Consider the following 18,281-nt stretch of genomic DNA (forward strand, 5'->3'; position numbering starts at 1 on the left):
GTCCACCCTCCATCCCCTCAGCTACTCTCCGTAAGGACTTCAGGAGAGAAATGCTATGCATGAGGAAGTTGTGTTGTGGGGTTATTGCCTTTCACAGCTGGGTCACACAACCTACTCTTTGGTACCAGTGAGTGGGGCAGGAACACACATACGTGTACTTGGTATTCAGAGACATGCCCTCCCTTCAGCTGGAGTGAGAGTCACACTCTTCACTCACCAAACCCCTCTAGGCAAGGGAGCCACCACACAAATACTTTGCTCCTCTCTGGAATCCAAGCAGAGATGCCCATGATGCGGCTGTGCCATCAACAGGAGGCCCTGCTACTATCCAGGAACTGCCACAACGTGGCAGCCACGGAAGGCACCTCCCCCAGAGAGGTGGAAGAGAAGAAATGTCACCCTTGCCCCCCCACTCACAGAGTCCCAAAGAGGGCTACACATTGTCTGCATCTTCCCCAAAACCTCTGTGGTCCAGTGTCAATCAGTCTATTATGGGTGGGTTCAGCTCAAAGCAGCCTAGAATCAAGAGTGGGGATCTTGGGAAGGGTGCAGCCCACCATTCGTACCACACACAGCCTCGGAGCCCATCTGGATGTGAAGAGGACACCCTGAATGCTCGGGTTCATGTGCTACGCATGTTCCCAAGCACACGTCAGGGAGAGGACATCCCTGAGATGCTGCTCTCTGAGTCTCCAGCGCCGTGTGCCGGAGCGGAGCACAGCATTTACCTAACACCTTTTCCCGTGTCTCTGTCCAACAGGGAAAGCAGCAAGCTGAGGAATTTGGTGTTTTTTATTGTAAGGACTCAAATCCAGCAGTGTGATAAATGCATCTGAACTACAATTAGGAAGATATATAGCATCAGAATGCGAAGGTCTGGGCAGCGTGGTGAAACGCGGGCTCTCCAGAGCCCCAGCTATGTTTCCCATTATGTAACCCTGGTCATGGGCAGACAGCCAGACTCCAAATGAAAAAGAGACTCTGGCTTGGCACTGATTCTATTTTCCTATCCTCATTCGGGGTCAGTGCAGTGTCATACAGCTGCAGAGAAAACTCCGGGGATTAAACCTGGGAAAGACTCCAAGACCAGGACCCGGGTTCAAGTACCAGCTGAAAGTAATAAACCAACTGCCACAGCTGGGCTGAGTTTAGACGTTCTAAAAGTCCCCTGACTCTGTCACTTGTGGAGAACTAGGAATCATGAATGTGGAGAATACAGCATGAGCAGAGGCATTCGGACGGGCAGGCCCACCGGCCTAGGCCCCAGGCTCTGGAATGAGCCTTGACAAGTGACCTCACCAGCCCAGGCCCTGGGATGAGCTAGTTGGGCTGCTGTGCTGCTGTTGATACTGCGTCAGGCCCTGGGATGAGCCGCCGGGCCGGGGCCAGGCCTGGCCTTGGCCCCGGCATGAGCCACCGGGCCTGGCCTTGGCCCTGGGATGAGCCGCCGGGCCTGGCCTTGGTCCTGGGATGGGCCGTCAGGCTGGTGCCAGGCCTGGCCTTGGCCCTGGGATGAGCTGCCGGGCTGGTGCCGGGCCTGGCCTTGGCCCCGGGATGAGCCGCCGGGCCGGTGCTTGGCCTGGCCTTGGCCCCGGGATGAGCCGCCAGGCCTGGCCTTGGCCCCGGGATGAGAAGCCGTGTCACCACTGGCCCCAGCTCCAGCCCCAGGATGAGCCATTGTGCTGGCGCTGGGCCTGGGCTTTTTGGAGACCGGTCAGATTTCTAGAGATGCAGAGATTCGCTGGATCTCCACAGCTCCCATATTTCAATTTCTATTCAGTTCCTTTGCTCTGCTCCAACCCCCAGAGGTGGCACTGAAGGGAAAGGTGAAGAAGTGCTTGAAGGGCAGCTCCCAACTATCCCACCCCAGCCTCTGAGCACGAGGCCGGGAAGGGGATATGGGGGGAGCATAGTATGCCATGGAGGGAGAACTCCCAGCTGTAGGGAGCGTGGAGTTTGGAACATTGCACCTCCTCATCGCCCTGCCCCAGGAGTCAAGCTCTGCCCATAGCATTTACACATTCTCTGCCATTTCCCCACCCGTGGGTCCCAGGCCTGGCGCAAGGCATTCACTCACGCTCCATCCCATCATTTACTTTTGGAACATCTGTCAAGGCCCTGGACTTGATGGCTGCCCTGGTTAGCCAACAGCCCCAAAACCAGAGTGCAGGCGTGCATCAGTACAAAGCAGGAATGCTAAGCCAGTCATCACTACTCTGTCTGTCCCACCTACTTGGGAGACATGCTGAGTCTGAGGAAGTGAGGGGAGGAGGTCACCTGGCAGGGCTGAGCTGGTTCTCCTGCCACCTCTTCTCTTCTTGCTGGAGAGGTACATCTCCAGCAGGGTGCTCCATTTCTCAGCTGCTCAGACCGCTACAGCGCGGTCATGGCCTCCCTCACACAGAGTATACAAGAGTGGTGGGAAACAGGCAAAGAACTCTTGTGCTAAAAGAACATCTTGGAGCATCCCAAAAATAAACCAGAGAATTGCCATGTCAACTACAGCTCACCATGTCTGAGGGGCCCGTCAGCCAGTGGGCAATGGGGAAGAACGGGCTCTAGTCACAGCAGGGAAAGGATCTGAACAGTGGAAGGAGGGGCAGGCCCAGGTACTGCATGAAGAGGCCAAGGCAGGGGAAATGGCTGAGCCTACTGAGCCTTCACCAAATGGTGAAGCTTGCTGACTCCCCAACTCTGAAGCTCTGGAGCAGAGCAAGAGCTCAATGTACATTGTAGCCCATGCCCAGCTACCTCCTACCACCCAAGACCTGCATCTTCAGCTGCTCCTTGGCACCTGATGGAACTATAGGCTACAGTCTCTGATAAGGGCTGAGTTGTAACCCTCACCTTCTCCTGTCTTGATGGGAAAGGGGGAGCCTGCACCTGCTCCTAACCCCGTCAAGGAGCCAGACCAGGTTCCCAGCAGCTGGAGGCAGCTGAAGCAGATCTCAGTCACACCCCGAACAAGGGAGGAGGTGGCTCCTCCCTGGAACATGATGAGCGCTGGCTGCATGAACCCAATCAGAAATTCCATCTCGAAGCAAGCCCGTTGCCGACGGCTCAGCAGCTCCCTGCACAGGCAGCGCAAAGGGGCTCCGGATTGGTGCAAGCATGCTCACATGACAGCTCCGAGTTTGAGTTCCTGCCCAAAGATGGGCAACAGTTCACATGAGCAGGCAACGGTCCCACATCGAGCAGCCGACAAACAGAAAACAGACTCCATCTCCACAAAATGAGGCCCAGCACTTCCTGTGTGAGATTTCCATTTCCTCAGCCAAATGAAAAAGAACTGGAATGGAGGCAATAAAACAGGAGAGCGGGACTGGACCTGATGCATTGGAGCAGGAACCCATTAATGGTTAAGTCACTTTGCTGGATTACTCTTAATGCGCCTTCCCATCACCCTGAGTTCTGGCTCCTTTGGATTAACAATAAGACGTGATTTCAGGCTCTGGATCCAGAGTACCGGAGGCAGATGGAAAATCCTGCAGGAAAGCAGTTACGGAGCATGCTCAGACACTGCTTCGCATACTCCATACTTGGCCCCTTCACATGATTTTCTGTCCAAAAATATGCAAATTGCCTAGTCCGCATTATGGACTAATGTTCTGGAATCAGCCAGCTTAGCAAGTTAACCCTTTGTGAATGGCTGGGGCAGAGGAAACTGCTTTCAAAGCAGGAGAAGGGGGTTCCAAGCCAGCGAGGCTGCGCAAGGCTTGGCCCAGGCTGAATGCAGTTTGCCCAGCTCCTTCTCACAGGAGAGGAGAATTCAAGCCGTGAGCTGGGAGCAGACTCCACTCTCACAGACAAACAGCTGGCTGGCTGGCAAAGGGCCTGGGGAGATGCACCCCAGGAAATGGAGAGAGAGATCCCATGTGTAAGCTAGAAATCTGGCCGAACTTTCCCTGACACACTAGGGAATGAAGGGGAGCTAGTCACAAGGGTTAATGCTGTGACCTTGGCATGCCTGCCACCACCCTGAGCCACATACACCACCTCTCGCTGCTAGGGAAGAGCCCTCTGTCACTAACATCTTTCTCCATGCACAGGACACTGTCAGCACCATGGAAACATCCCCTGCACACCACAGGGCAGTGAGCGATACCCTCTGGTCAGGCAGTGGTGCTGGGAGGATAGAGCGCACCACCTCCGTGAGGGGTACCAGGCAAGGAGCCCGCAGAGATGGGCACATGTTAGAAGAGCAGAAGGAGAACACATACTGTTTAGGCAGCTCAAGGGAGGTGGGAGGGGGGTTCCAGGTGTCCGAGTGGCCGAGCATCCAGTCCGACCAGACTTTCACGCTGGGGAGGAGCTCCTTCAGATCCTGGGGCAAAGCGGAGACCTTGATATCATCCTCCTCGTTCTGCTCTGCTTCCTGGGGCCAAGCTGCAGAGACAAAACACAAAGCTGGGCCAGGGCCGCTGCAGTTCCCCATTCCTGGGGAAGGCTGGCTGAGTCCCTCCCTCCTGGGTGTGTGCGTGCGCGCATGCAAAGGCCACTGAGTGCCTGACTCCGGAGATACACAGAGAGTGCTGCATCCCCACTAATGCACCCCAGACGCAGCGACTGGCCCAAGGGAAGGACAGGATGCAGCATCACCCCATTTTACAGGGTGGTCGTGACCTGCTCAAGCCCATTCAGCGAGTCAATGGCAGAGCCAGGAACAGAACCCAGGAATCCTGACTTTCAGGAGTCGCCTGGAGGCACCAGAAAGCCTGTCATGTAGCAGGATGGGTGAAAAGACTAAGGGTCATGGAGTGTCTCCCCCAGCTTACATCGCAGGCTCTCCAGCTCGGGTGGCCCCACACTGAAGTCGTGGAACTGCCCGGAGTCAAAGGGGCAGAGACCCCAGGGATGGAGGAGGGAGAGATGGTCTGAAAACTAGGACAAAACCTAGAGGCCTCAAGAGACAAGTGGTGTGTGATGGAGCCAGGAAGTGAGCCAGGCCTGGGAAGGAGGGCTAGGCTAGGGCAGGGAGGACATGGGCTAGCGTGATACTGTAGCATAGTGTTGTTAGGCGGCTACCAGCACTACCCGGCACTGGGCAGACAGCTCCCTTACCTCGGACAGACTCCTTCAGTAAGCTGGTGCAGCGCCTCACCAGCAGGGCGAACATGCAGAGTCCCAGTCCCGTGGCCTGTTCCTGGAGCACTGAGCGACAGTCCTCCGAGAAGCACTCTGAGGAGACAAGCAGAGAACATCAGCTTATGGTGGGGACAGCAGGCCCCTCACCCTGAACCCACTCGGAGAGACAAGGACAATTCCTGTCCTTTTCATCCTAGTGCATGGGCTGGGGGAGACTACAAGGGGAAAACCAAGTACCCAGCAGGCTCCGTTCTCCCACCCAGCACCCCCGGGTAGGAGAGGAGGAATCAGCATGGCTCCAAACAGGGAAGTGCCAAGACAGAGACCCCAAGCTCCTGGCAGCCACTGCCCACTGGGTGCCTCAAAGCCCTGCCGGCAGAGCCATCATGGCTAAGCCAGCACTCAGGGCTCAGAAGCTGCCACTCTTTCAGGGCTTGTCTACATCACAAAGTTGCAGCGCTGGTGAGGGGGTTACAGCGCTGCAACTTAGGAGGTGTACACATCTGCAGGGCACCACCAGCGCTGCAACTCCCTGTTTGCAGCGCTGGCCGTACTCCCGTTTTGTCTTGGGTGTAGAGGATCCAGCGCTGGTAATCAAGTGTAGACACTAACCAGTGCTTTTCTTGACCTCCGTGGAATAAGCAGGTATCGCAGCATACCTGAGGAAGCCTCTCTGGTAATCAAGCAGGTCTCGTTCCCCGGTTTGCTCTCGCGTTCCCCGAGCCCCCGAGCAAGCAGGTCTCCTTCCCTGCGGTTTGCAGGGGGGTTCGGGGAACGCGAGAGCAAACCGCTGGGAAGCAGGTCTCCTTCCCCGGTTTGCTATCGCGTTCCCCGAACCCCCGTGCAAGCAGGTCTCCTTCCCTGCGGTTTGCTCTCGCGTACCCCGAACCCCCGTGCAAGCAGGTCTCCTTCCCTGCGGTTTGCAGGGGGGTTCGGGGAACGCGAGAGCAAACCGCTGGGAAGCAGGTCTCCTTCCCTGGTTTGCTCTCGTGTTCCCCGAACCCCCGTGCAAGCAGGTCTCCTTCCCTGCGGTTTGCTCTCGCGTTCCCCGAACCCCCGTGCAAGCAGGTCTCCTTCCCTGCGGTTTGCTCTCGCGTTCCCCGAACCCCCGTGCAAGCAGGTCTCCTTCCCTGCGGTTTGCAGGGGGGTTCGGGGAACACGAGAGCAAACCGCTGGGAAGCAGGTCTCCTTCCCCGGTTTGCTCTCGCGTTCCCCGAATCCCCGTGCAAGCAGGTCTCCTTCCCTGCGGTTTGCTCTAGCGTTCCCCGAACCCCCGTGCAAGCAGGTCTCCTTCCCTTCGGTTTGCAGGGGGGTTCGGGGAACGCGAGAGCAAACCGCTGGGAAGCAGGTCTCCTTCCCCGGTTTGCTCTCGCGTTCCCCGAACCCCCGTGCAAGCAGGTCTCCTTCCCTGCGGTTTGCAGGGTGGCTCCGGGAACGCGAGAGCAAACCGCGGCGAAGCTGGTCTCCTTCCCCGGTTTGCTCTCGCGTTCCCGGAACCCCCCTTGAAGCCGCCCAACAGCGCTGCAGTGTGGCCACATCTAACACCACTTGCAGCGCTGGTTGCTGTAAGTGTGGCCACTCTGCAGCGCTGGCCCTATACAGCTGTACTAATACAGCTGTAACAACCAGCGCTGCAAAATTGTAGATGTAGACATACCCTCAGACTTCTTAATTCCTCCTGCGAATGAGGGGAGAATTCCAAAGTGCTAAAAGGATAATTAGCTGCATGTTTCATCTCCATCCCTGCTGGCATGTTCACCTCAGCACTGAGCACAGGGCTCCTCCCAGTAGTTCACAAGTCACACAACAGCTCCTCAAGAGGGGTTACTCAAGTAGATGTCACATAACCAGAACTCTTCCCAACAGAGCTGCCTCAGGGCAGAGCAAATCCCACCAGTGCAACAGAACTCACTTCTGAGGCTGTGAGAGTGGCAGGGAGCTGGCCGGGCATGGGTTACACTTGGCAGGGCAAGGCAGACGCTGCCCCACTCTCCAGTCAGTCATGGCAGGGGGCAGCTTGGGAACAGGCATTTTAGCAATTAATTACTGGCAACATGTGCCCTCACAATTATTTCTCTGCCCCTTCTGGTGGCTTCACACCCCACTGAGAAAGTGTAGAGAGGGCACAGACCATGAAGCTGTTTGGTCAGGAGCCAGACTCAGCAGCAGGGGAGGTGAGGACCCTGTCCAGAGGGAGAGGGGAGAAGGATGGTGAAGGCCATTTTATTTTTCTGCATGGCTCCATGCTTAAGGTCAGGCCAGTCAGGCTGCTATAGCCCCGCTGCCTTGGCACACCACTGGCTCCCTCAGTCCCAGCTACAGAGCCCACCCGCCTCTCTCAGCACACCAAGGAAGAAGTGTGATGCAAAGCACCATGGAAGAACCTGGCACAAAACAGACCAGGCTTGTGTTACAGCTACTGCAAACATCCAACATAGAGATACCAGGCAGTGCCCATGCCACCTAGGTCGGCCACAGCAGAGACCAGAGGCTAAAAGAGACTCCTCTCCCCATCTGCCCTCCGAACACAGACATGTTCCCCATGACTGACTGACTGACTAACTAAAAATGCATAATAATGCATCAGAAAAAGAGAAGGGACATTAAGCTGAACTTCCAAAGCCATGGCAGGCTGCAGATCTGAGTTAGGTGCAGGAGCCCTAACCCACAGACACACAGACCCCATTCCTGCAGAGATCAGGGAAAGGTCAAAGCCAGGGAGGGCGTAGACTCTGCGGATTTTCAGAGGAGATAAAATTATTTCAGAGAAGTGGGAACAGGGGTAAGTAAAATCAAGAAAATGAGAACAAATTGAGAGGAAGGCCTGAAACCTTGGTATTGTCACATCACGTTCTAAGTCGATGTTAACGAGTTTAGTACCTGGATGGGAGACCACCACTCAGTGGAGGATAATGGTTCAGTAGGGGGGCGCTCTTATCTGCTAGGCTGTCCTGAACCTTGCCCCAGCATGATAGCAAGGGGTGCCAGCTTTTGGAGAAACATAAAATCGGAGGATGTGACCACTCTAGGACATTAACGCTCACTCTCATGAAACCTTTCCCACAATAAGAGTGAGAGCTCCAGTGTCCTGGCCATAGTCCAGTTCAAGAAACTACATTTCGCTTCCCTGGAACTCATCCCCAAGTTTTAACCAGATACTAGATTGTCTTTCACTGCCTGTTCTAAGCTGACCATCCAGGAGATGGCTGCATCTAAGTGTATGTACAGCCCCAAAGCACTTTGGGATCCTCCCGGATGGAAGGCATTATATAAACCTAAGAGATTAATATATTAAAGACAAAGGAAATGACCCTTTGAAAAGCTCTGGGCATTCCAACACACAGCCCTCAAGATGGTATTTCTGGGACAATGCCCTGGGGCTCTGGGTAGTTGTCTCCCGAGTCTGCTTTACACTCACACCCCATGCCCCTCTCCTGGAACCACATCAACACCATCTAATGCAAGTTCTTATACCATCCTGAAAACAAGCATTGGGCTAGCCAAGGCTGGCTTTCACAGTGCATGAGATTCTTTGCAAACGCCAGAAGGTTACAGTGGGTAGGATCATAAATCTATAGCCCAGGCACAACAGCTGCTAGGATGCGGTGCCCTCAAAGACAAACAGCTATCCTCCCACTGTCCAACATCTTGACAGATGAGAGGAGACACAGCAGAGTCAGTCTGTCAGTGGTGCTTGGCAATGGTATGGGAAAAGAACCCAACACATGAGCGGCAGACCTCCCACAGTGGCTAAAGGTCCACTCACCAGAAGGAGGTTGGAGCACATTCTGCTTCCTGGCTCGCCTGCGGGCCTTAGCCTGGGCTCTCTGATAGCTCTCTGCCGAGAATGCATCAGCCTTGACCCAGCTTCTCCAGACTGAGCGGTTGTGGTAAGGGTTCTCTCAGCAGCCAGTGGGAATTCTGAATTTCTTGAGACCTTGCTTGACCTCCTAGCTGTAACAGAGCTTTGGCCGTCCTTTGTGATGTGGCGGGTTCTTGAGTTGCTCACAGAGCAGAGCCTTCGGCAGATGATCTTGAGGCACACACTCCACACGTCCCGGATAGCGAAGCCTGCGTGCGTCCAGTTGTAGTCTGCAGGCCAGTGCTCTCAAGGGTTTCACTGTTAGTGATCTGCTGGTCCCAAGTAACTCCAAGGATTTTTCTGAGACAGCGGAGGTGGAAGCTGTTCAATCTCCACTCCTGCTTGGACTACGGGACTCAGCTTTCACAGCCGTAGCGGGGGGTATGGATCACACAAGCCTGATAAACAGACACCTTTGTGTTCAGGGTTAGCAACTCGTTGTTCCAAACACGTGAGGTAAGTTTGCCAAAAGTGACAGATGCTTTCCCAGTTCTAGCATCAAGTTCCTTATCAAGGTTAAGTGAGCTGGTGAGAACTGAGCTGAGATAGCAGAAGTGATCCATGTTATCCAGAATGTCGTCACTGACATAGATTTTAGGTAGAATGTTGGTTCCTTGTGACATGACAACTGTTTTCTCGATACCGATTACCGTGCCAAACTTGGTGCATGCATCAAAGAACTTGTTCTTCATGACCTGCAGGTCATCAGGTGAATGAGAGATGAATGTGGCGTCGTCTGCAAAAAGCAGATCCTGAACAGTAAGCTTGATAATATGCCTTCTGCTCTGAAATTGTCTGATGTTGAACAATCTGCCATCCTGCCTCCATTCAATTGGCATGCCAGACAGATCATTTCCAAAGGTGTACTTAAGAAGACTAAAGAAGATGATGCCAAAGCTGGTGGGTGCGAAGATGCAGCCTTGCTTCATACCAGTATCAATACTGAAACTCGGATGCTGTTTCATTTTCATACTGGATGGTTACGTTCATTTCCTTGTGGAACTCCTTGAATAGGGAGAGCACCTTTTGTGGACAGCCAATTTTCAACCGGATCTTATAGATGCTATTCCTGCTAACTGAGTCAAAGGCCTTTTGTAGGTCAATGAATGCTATGTAGAGAGGTGCCTATTCTTCATAGCTTTTTTCTGGCACCAAGAGCAATGTGAAGGACATCAGCTGTGGAGCACTCAGCTCCGAAGCCACACTGGATCTCAGGGTGGACTCTCTTAGCAAGGACTTGGGAGTCTTCTGCACGACGCTTTCAAGTACCTGGCTGACCATGCTGAGCAGAGATGTCCTGCAACAGCTGTTGAAGTCTGCTCTGTTGCCTTTATTTTGATATAGAGTAACTATCTTTGCATCTTTCAGATCCTGGGGTATGTGGCTTTCTTCCCAACAGGCGGAGATAAGTGCTTAGTTGTCCTCCCCCCTGAAAATTCACCACAATAAAATACATGTTGTGGTGAAATGGGACATTTCTGTAACATTTTTATGAGGCCTGTATGTGCCTCAGTTTCCCTCTGTACTTTGCATTGTTACCCAGTGGAGGGAAAAGGTGTCTTTCTCAGCTGGAGTCGCTGGGCAGAGCTCCCAGTGTGCATCAGGCAGCTCAGTCCAGAAGATGGTGAGGCTGCATGGGCTATCCTGAGGAACGAGTGGGACTCCTTGGGAGTCTGCCCCACTGAAGGAGTTCCTCTGAAGGTGGTTACAAACCGGGCTGTAGCACAGATCCTGTGAATCCATGACACATGGAACCAACACAGATTTGTTGGGAACTAAATGGTAACATTACAGAGCCCGGAGTTAGCTCCAGGGAGATAGAGAGAAGGGAGCTTGCAGCATGAACAGTATGGCCCTCCCTGCCCCAGTTCACTCCAGCTTAGCACAGCAGGCTGGGCTCTGTCAGGAACCACGCACACTCACATGCAGGGCTGGCTCCAGGGTTTTTGCTGCCCCAAGCAGCAAAAAGAAGGAAAAAAAAATCCATGATTGCGATCTGCAGCTCTACCGCTGCCGCTTCAGTCTTCAGCGGCAATTTGGCAGCTGGTCCTTTGCTCCGAGAGGGAGCGAGGGACCCGCCGCGAAAGAGCTGGACGTGCCGCCCCTCACTGTTGGCCACCCCAAGCAGCTGCTTGCGGGGCTGCTGCCTGGAGCTAGCCCTGCTCACATGTACACACAGACTAATGCCTGATTTACATGGAGCTATGCGACTGCCTGCCTGGAGATCAGCCCTAGTGCAGGATATGAGGTGGCTCATGGTGCCAGCATAATGAGGAATGAGGGAGCATTACACACATGAATTGAAGGGTTGTTTCCCCTTCACTTCCAGCTCAGCTACAATGGGCCAATGTCTTCTCAGCATGACAAGGAAACAGGACCCACGTGGCCCTGAGAATTCATGCACTGGAGCTCCTAAGCAGGCCAAGGACAGGAAGCTCCCCACCTCCCCCAGCCCCAAAGCAATCCAGCCAGCCCAGCTCTGCAGGGTGAGGGGGATATTCAGGGGAAGTCAAGGTGCGTGGGGCTGCTAAAGAACCCTGCCCTTACATCAACACCCCTGCTCCCCAGTGTCACAGCCCTAGAGGTTTGATTCTAGAACAAAGAGGAAGCTCTAAAAATCAGGGGAAACTTTCTGCTCAGACATTTCCATCCTTTTCCTCAGGACAGGGGAAGTCACAATGGGGACCTGCAGCTGCATAGCAAAGATGCCATGACTGCATGCCACACGGGCTTGTGGGGGATGTGTCTCAAACAAAGGAGCCTAGCTAGCATGCAGTGGAAAATGGATAGGGTAAGTTAGCAAGTGGAGAGCGGAGCAGACGCAGAGTGCCCAGGAAGTGGAGGTTAATTAGGTAGAAGTTTGTAGAGTGCTTTGAAGCTGCAGAGTGCTGAGTGTTAAGAAACCTCCTCTGCACCGCCCCAGCATGGCCCCACACATCTAACACAATGCAGTTGACTGCCTTGGCTGAGAGAAAATTCTCTTTAGAGAAAGTGTTGCTGAAACAGATGTGCTGGGCTTTGCAGCCCACGGAGCCCGGGTGTCCCTCAGAGCTGCATGACGGGCACTGCTGCTGGGACGTACAGTGCACCATGATTTAAGTCCCTGGAGGCAGAGAGTTTCCTTCCTTGGGCCACAGGTAGAAATAAGGGGACCCCACTGCCCTGCTGTTTCTCACCTTTTCTAGCTGCTTCCCAGCAGTCAGAATGGCATTAGTATAAGCCAAGCTGGGCTAACTCCAGCACAGGTACAAACCAAAGCAGCAGAGGTCCTGCCTGCTCCAGGATAAATCCTGTCAAGGTCACAGATGCAGCTTCCCCTGAAACTCCTCCATGCCAAAGTCCGGCCAAAGGCAGCCGTGCTGCCAAATAGGCAGGGAATGTTTTCCTACCCTTCAGGCATCACCAAATACTTTGTGCAGGGGGCACTTCCAGGTATCAGTTACAGCGTCCAACCAGCTGAAGCTGCCATTAGCTAAAGCTCCAATCTCTTCAGCTTCTTTGCTCTAAATCCCAAAGTAGGCTACACTCAGATAAACCCATGTCCTCACAGGAGCAGAAAAACATCCTCTCACATAATATTAATAGGGGTGGAAGTGTAGCCCCACCTGGATGGGACAGGGGAAGGATGTGCCCAAGAGAGGACCGATCAATCAACTCTGGAAAGTGGAAGAGGATCCACAGACAAAAGAATCGTCATTTAGTAAAATGCCCCAAAATGGTTAGAAACATGGCTCCTACGTGCCCCCAACACCGAGCAAGGCCTGGGCTCCAATGCTCCTTCCAAAACTGGTGATGCCGAGGGAAATTAGTGGGTACAAAGAGAGGGCAACTCTCAGCAGCAGCACGTGGCCCAATCTCAAGAACCTGGCCCCAAGTCCATGAGTCACTCAATTCTCAGCCTTTGCACTAAGCACACAGGGAAGAAAAACAGCTGACGCTGACCCTGCTTCCAATTCTGATGAACACCTTTCAAAAGAACTGCAAGCATCTGTGGGAACCTGGCTTGTACCCTCTGAGGACTCTCCCCTGCACCAGGCCTCAGGACCCTTGGCTGGACTGCATGAGCTGACCATCGAGCCTCTATTACAGGTGGGGCTGGTAGCACCACTTTTAGGAATGCCCAGCCCCTCCCATTATGAAATGCTGTTCTCAGTTGCTTATATTTTTGCCAAACTCTCCTGTTTGGGCTGAAATTTTCCATGCTGGGCTTCTGCCTCAGGCTGCATTTTTTGGTCAGTTTCGCCATTTCTGAGAACAAGGCTAGGGGCAAATAACATTGTTTTGCCTCTAAAATTTCTTACAACCTTTTCTTTGAACAGCTCCAGTGGCCCCAGGCATGAGCAGGGGACAGTGGAGTAGTCAGGGACGAGCCTTTTGTCAACAGCATGAAAATCTGCCCAAATGTGGCCAAATTACGAGGCTCTGAAATATCACAGGTCGGACATATTCAGTAGAGACTTGGGTTTTAGCAGCTAAACTCTCCAAGATTCCACCCTCACTGAGCATGCTCAAGCCTCTCCTAGCTCCTAATGCTGTGCGCCATCCTCATGGAGCAGCAGAGCATGCTCTACCCCAGGGACAGATTGCTCTGGGCAGGGGGCCTGTTTCTCATGTGCTCTCCGTGACCCCCTGCTGGCATGCAGGCAGTGGACGAGGAAGCTGTCTTGAATGCAGAAGGAACAAAAGCTGGATAGGGGAAGGGTGGAGCAGAGAAAAGGAGTAGATTGCGACAAGGAGGCTGATGAGACTGGGATTACAGGACGGGAGAACCTGTGATTAGAAGCTGGGGACTGGTACTGTCTTGAGCAAGGCGCCTGGAAAAAGGATGCTAGAACTCGTTGGACAAGGAGACTGGGTCTGGCAGCATGTGAGGGATATGCGGGGGTATGACTGGGAGCCAGCTGGGGTGCACTGAGACCGGAGGAGCTGGGGAGAGGGAGGGAGACTGGGGACTGACTGGACAAAGAGGCAAACTAGAAACCGTGGGTGGAAGGAAGACAGATCTGACAAGGACCTGTGTGCTGAGAGAGAACTGGGACCAGCTGGGCAAAGATCCTGGGACAAGGAGCCAGGGAGGGGGTAGGTGGGAGAGCCAGAGACTCGACTGTGAGCCAGGGGAGTGGGGGAAGAAACCATTCAGATGAGGAGCTGGAGGGGATTTAGACTGGCTAGACAAGGACCCTGGGACTAGGAGCAGAGGAGGGGGGAGCCTGGGACTAAGACAGCGATGTTGTGGGGGAGACGAGGACAGGCTGGGCAAAGAGCCTGGGACTGAGATGAGAAGCCTGAGGCAGGCAAAGGGAATGGGTGTGGGACAGTAAGTAGAGGAGAGATGGGAATGGGACAGGACAAGAGTCAAGCTTGGGAGAACAGACAGAAGAGTCTGTGCCTAACAGAGCACCCGCCCCTTCAGTGCCTGGAACCAAATCCCAGGTTACTGAATCGAAGCATGCCTCTGCTGGCAGCAAACATCTGGGAAAGCCACTGGCAGAGTCTTTCTCTCACCTCCCTCTAGTGTTGGGCCATACAGAGGATGACAACCTACTACTGTGATCATTCACTCCATTAGCTCAAGTGGCAAAGGTCTGTGTCATGGATCAAAAGGTTCCAACCCTGCTCATGACCAGGTGGGTGTCAATGTGATGCCACAGGATGGAATGTTTTTTGTTTGTATTTTTAAAAAACCTAGGAAATTACACAAACAGATACATTCAAAGATTATTTAGGTTGCAACATCAAGCACGCAAAAGTTAGGAAAAGCCAGATTTATAGTTGCTTTTGCAAGATTAATTCAGCCTCCTTGTGCCTATGGATTATGAAAGTCTTAACTGCATGATCACATACTATCTTTTACACAGGCCCTCTGCTTCCCTCAGTGCATAGCATGGCCTGCTCCAGGGCTGAACTGGGGCTGTTTAGCCAAGGAGGCTGTTGTCTGTAGGATATTTGTTACAGACGGTAGCAAGTGAGTAGTAAATGAGGGATGGAAGGAAGAGGATGTCTCATGGTTAAGGCTCTTGAATGCCACCCTGGTGGGCAAGCCATTAAAACCAACCTTGTCACTGGTGGCCACTTACTGTGTTCTCTTCATTTTCTGGGAGCGCACCTTGAGATCTAGGGGTCTGATTTGCAAAGATACTGAGCACTGGCAGCCGCAAACTGAAACCATCAGAGTTGGGATTAAGAACTCTGAAAAATCAGGTCCCTGGTGTCTCAACTTGGGCACCCAAAATTAGTGGAAACTTTTGACCTTAATCTGCATTCCTCAGCTCGCTGTATGTAAAATGGGAGAATGCCATTCCTCACCTCACAGCGGTGTTGTGAAGATAAATGACAGCCTGGGAAGCCCTCAGACACTGTAGTGATGAGTGTCATAGAAAAGCCACTGCGGAAATTAATAATTCTGTATCCAAGGCAGGGTTTGAACAGAGGACAGTTTGAATCCAGGGGCACACTGAATAACGAGGAAAAAAACAAAATATGGAATAACTTCTCATTCAGTGAACACCGTCCACCCTGTGCACTGAATTAGGCTGGGATCCCATGGAAAAATAGTATCTGATCATGTAATTAAAGACTGCACCATAATGTAGATGCACAAGAACAAATGAATTAAGGTTACACAGGAAACTTTAATTCTGGCATTATTCTAACTTTTGAATGCTTGACTTTGCAACCTTAGTAATCTTCTTTTAACATAGTTTTGTGTGTAAGACTGAAATACACTAAGCTCCAGCAGGTCTCTCTCAGTCCACTCCTAGTCCCTCTCCTGCAGCAGGGTGGGAGTTCTAAACCCAGTATTAACAGCATTATTCCCTTCCTACAAACCGGTTTCCTTTACAAAAGTTTGCAGAACTGACTCCATCAGACAGAAGCAGCTGCAGCAGCGCCCCCTCTGAGCCACCTACCTGGGCTCTCAGCTACACTTCATTCTTAGAGCTAAAAAATTTGTTCTGGCTTCTCTGTCAGCCCAAGTTTTCCGCAGCCATAAATCTACCTGTTTTTTTTTTGTTTTTTTTTTGGGGGGGGGGGGACATGGGACCTTGTGTAACTGGGAGAAATTTTTGTTTCTCTGAGAACATTATATTCATGGAAAACATAAACCAACTGTCGTCAAAGTCGTCTGAGCTCAGGAAATGGAGCGGCCGGGAGAAGGCTGCCATGTGGCCGGATGTTATGTATTTCTAATTAGTGCTATACATCTTTCAGCAGCGAGTGTCCTTTTGCTGGGAAACACAACGCGCTGCCCTTGTTATTGTAACTGTCAGAGAGTGCTTCAACAGATAATCTCCAGGAAAAGTGATAAACACATCCCCTCTCCCACCAGGCTGCGCAGGCCGGCACTGCCAGATCTCCACTAGGGCAATGCAGCCAGCCACAGGAAATTGGAATGGGAAAAGAGCAGGCAATGGAAGGAACAGCCATATACTGGGGAAGTTCACCACTATGCTAGTGCCAACCTCAGGAGGAAGTCCTGCAAGGGATGACCAAGTAGAGGCACTACAGTGCACAACGAACATACTCCATTGCCAGGCTTTTCCGGTAGGCAGTGCTGCAGGGCACACGGCAGGATGAGAGAACTCTCAGCTGGTCCAGTCCCAGCCTGTAGCAGGCAACAGCGTAAAGCAGCCCTGGCTACCCTGGAATTTGCAAGCGAGCAGCAACAGTGAACATGCTAATGCTGCTGTCCTTGTCAATCTGAATCAACAGGAGCCTGAGTCTCTAGCAGATAAAATACAATCGGCTGACACGTGTTAACACAGACTCAGGAGGACCAGATCCCTTTGATTCAGCTGCTGTAGGACACCAGTGAGACAGTCCCCAGGTGGGCCTCTCCTGGGAGATGGATCCTGGGACAGGTGGCCTGTGGCTACCCTGGAACACAGAGAGCAGGAGTGATGTGCTCTGCTCCCAGGAAGCAGCAGCTGACACTGCCCAGGGACCATGTGTGGAGACAAGCAACGAGAGCAGCTCTCCTGATGCACTGCTGAGGAGATGACGTAATGACTGACCAGAGGTAATAGAGGTTTGAGAGGGCAGTTTTGCTTAGTGAGTTTAGCCACGGGCCCTATAGCCCAAGCAGCAGCTGGGCAAAGCACAGACAAGACAAGTGATTCATTCTGCTCCCAGCCAGTCACTGCCCTGCAGGGAAGGAGACAGTGGCTGGTCACCTACAAGCTGACACCACCTGAGAGTGATTTGTTTGCTCTTATCACTCAGACACAAGAGCCTTTTCTTCATGAGTCACTCCCCAGCCAGCCAAAGTGCTGGCAGAGTTCCTGAGCAGGCCTCCAGAATCTGGCTGTCCGCAGGAAATAGGCAAGGAGAGGAGAGCACCACTGGGCTGAGAGCTGCTGCACTGGGCTCCCTACTGCACCAGCTGGCAGCAGGAGAAGTGGAGCCAGCACACAAACCAGACAGAACACAAAGCAGCAACAAAAAGGAGAGAGAGATTCCTGGACATGGGGCATTTCCCTACGGCCCCTTCCAACCCCTCCCGCACCCCCGGTTCCCCTGTGGATAATGTGAGTCAGAGAGACTCACTATCCTGCCACAGAAAACGTGCGACTCATCCCCTTAAAGACCATGGGAATCTTCCTCACCAGCATCCACCACTGCCCCCACCAATACGGTGGGAATCATGGGCACGCGCCCCTCCCCACAACCAGTTACAAATTCCACAATGCACTCTCCCGGGTGGAAACCGCCTAACTTTGCATTGGCAGGCCATGGACCATCCTACAGGGATCACTCTGAGCCGTGCGCTGCACACAGCATACACCGGCTCCTTCAGTCAGCTACAAAACAGCTGAGCTCTGACTTCAGTGCAGAGACACTGCATCTCCTGCTAGCCGGAATTCAGACTGCAATCACACTAGGAACAGCTGGCTGTGGGGCACTCACAACTGCCCCAGTTCTAGTCTCCCAGTAGGGGATGTGCAGAAGCCCTGACTGAGCAGAGCTCCAGCTGCCGCAGCCCCAGCTTCCCCCGGCTGGCAGTACTGTAAGGAGCGGGGCAGGACCACTTACTATGGGGGAAGCTCCTGGCTACTCCAATCCTAGCCTTCCTCAGCAGGAGGCAGTGCAGGGAGGTGGGAGGATGGACAGACCCAGCAGGACTGCTGGTTGATGCACAGCTGTGTCCATATGAGGGCAAGCATCCTTGGTGCATGCACTCTCAAGACAGCCACAGCCATTCAGGAGCCTCCAGCCCCCTTTGCTCTCTGCTGTCTAAGGGAGGGAGGAAGGAAGGCCTGTGAGGTGAGGAATGCCAGGGGCCTGGGGAGGATCAAGCAGCTCTCCCGGTGGAAGCCATTAGATATTCAACACTTCA

General features: G+C 53.1%; 2 protein-coding genes across 5 annotated transcripts in view; both read right to left on the bottom strand.

The window, feature by feature from the left end:
• Positions 1 to 18,281, bottom strand: part of LOC115636335 (protein ABHD15-like) — a 575,307-nt gene that overhangs the window by 449,648 nt on the left and 107,378 nt on the right. The window lies entirely within an intron of this gene.
• The window catches only part of SMG6 (SMG6 nonsense mediated mRNA decay factor), a 149,150-nt gene that overhangs the window by 64,874 nt on the left and 65,995 nt on the right, over positions 1 to 18,281 (bottom strand). For all 4 annotated transcript variants that reach the window (XM_030536256.1, XM_030536255.1, XM_030536254.1 and 1 more), the window contains exons 11-12: positions 5,062 to 5,178; positions 4,221 to 4,386 (exon numbers count right to left, since the gene is read on the bottom strand). In XM_030536256.1, coding sequence (XP_030392116.1) covers positions 4,221 to 4,386; positions 5,062 to 5,178 — 283 coding nt within the window. The remainder of the gene's footprint in view (positions 1 to 4,220; positions 4,387 to 5,061; positions 5,179 to 18,281) is intronic.

This window comes from Gopherus evgoodei, chromosome 17 (assembly GCF_007399415.2).
Source record: "Gopherus evgoodei ecotype Sinaloan lineage chromosome 17, rGopEvg1_v1.p, whole genome shotgun sequence".
In the NCBI taxonomy this organism is placed as follows: Eukaryota; Metazoa; Chordata; order Testudines; family Testudinidae; genus Gopherus; species Gopherus evgoodei.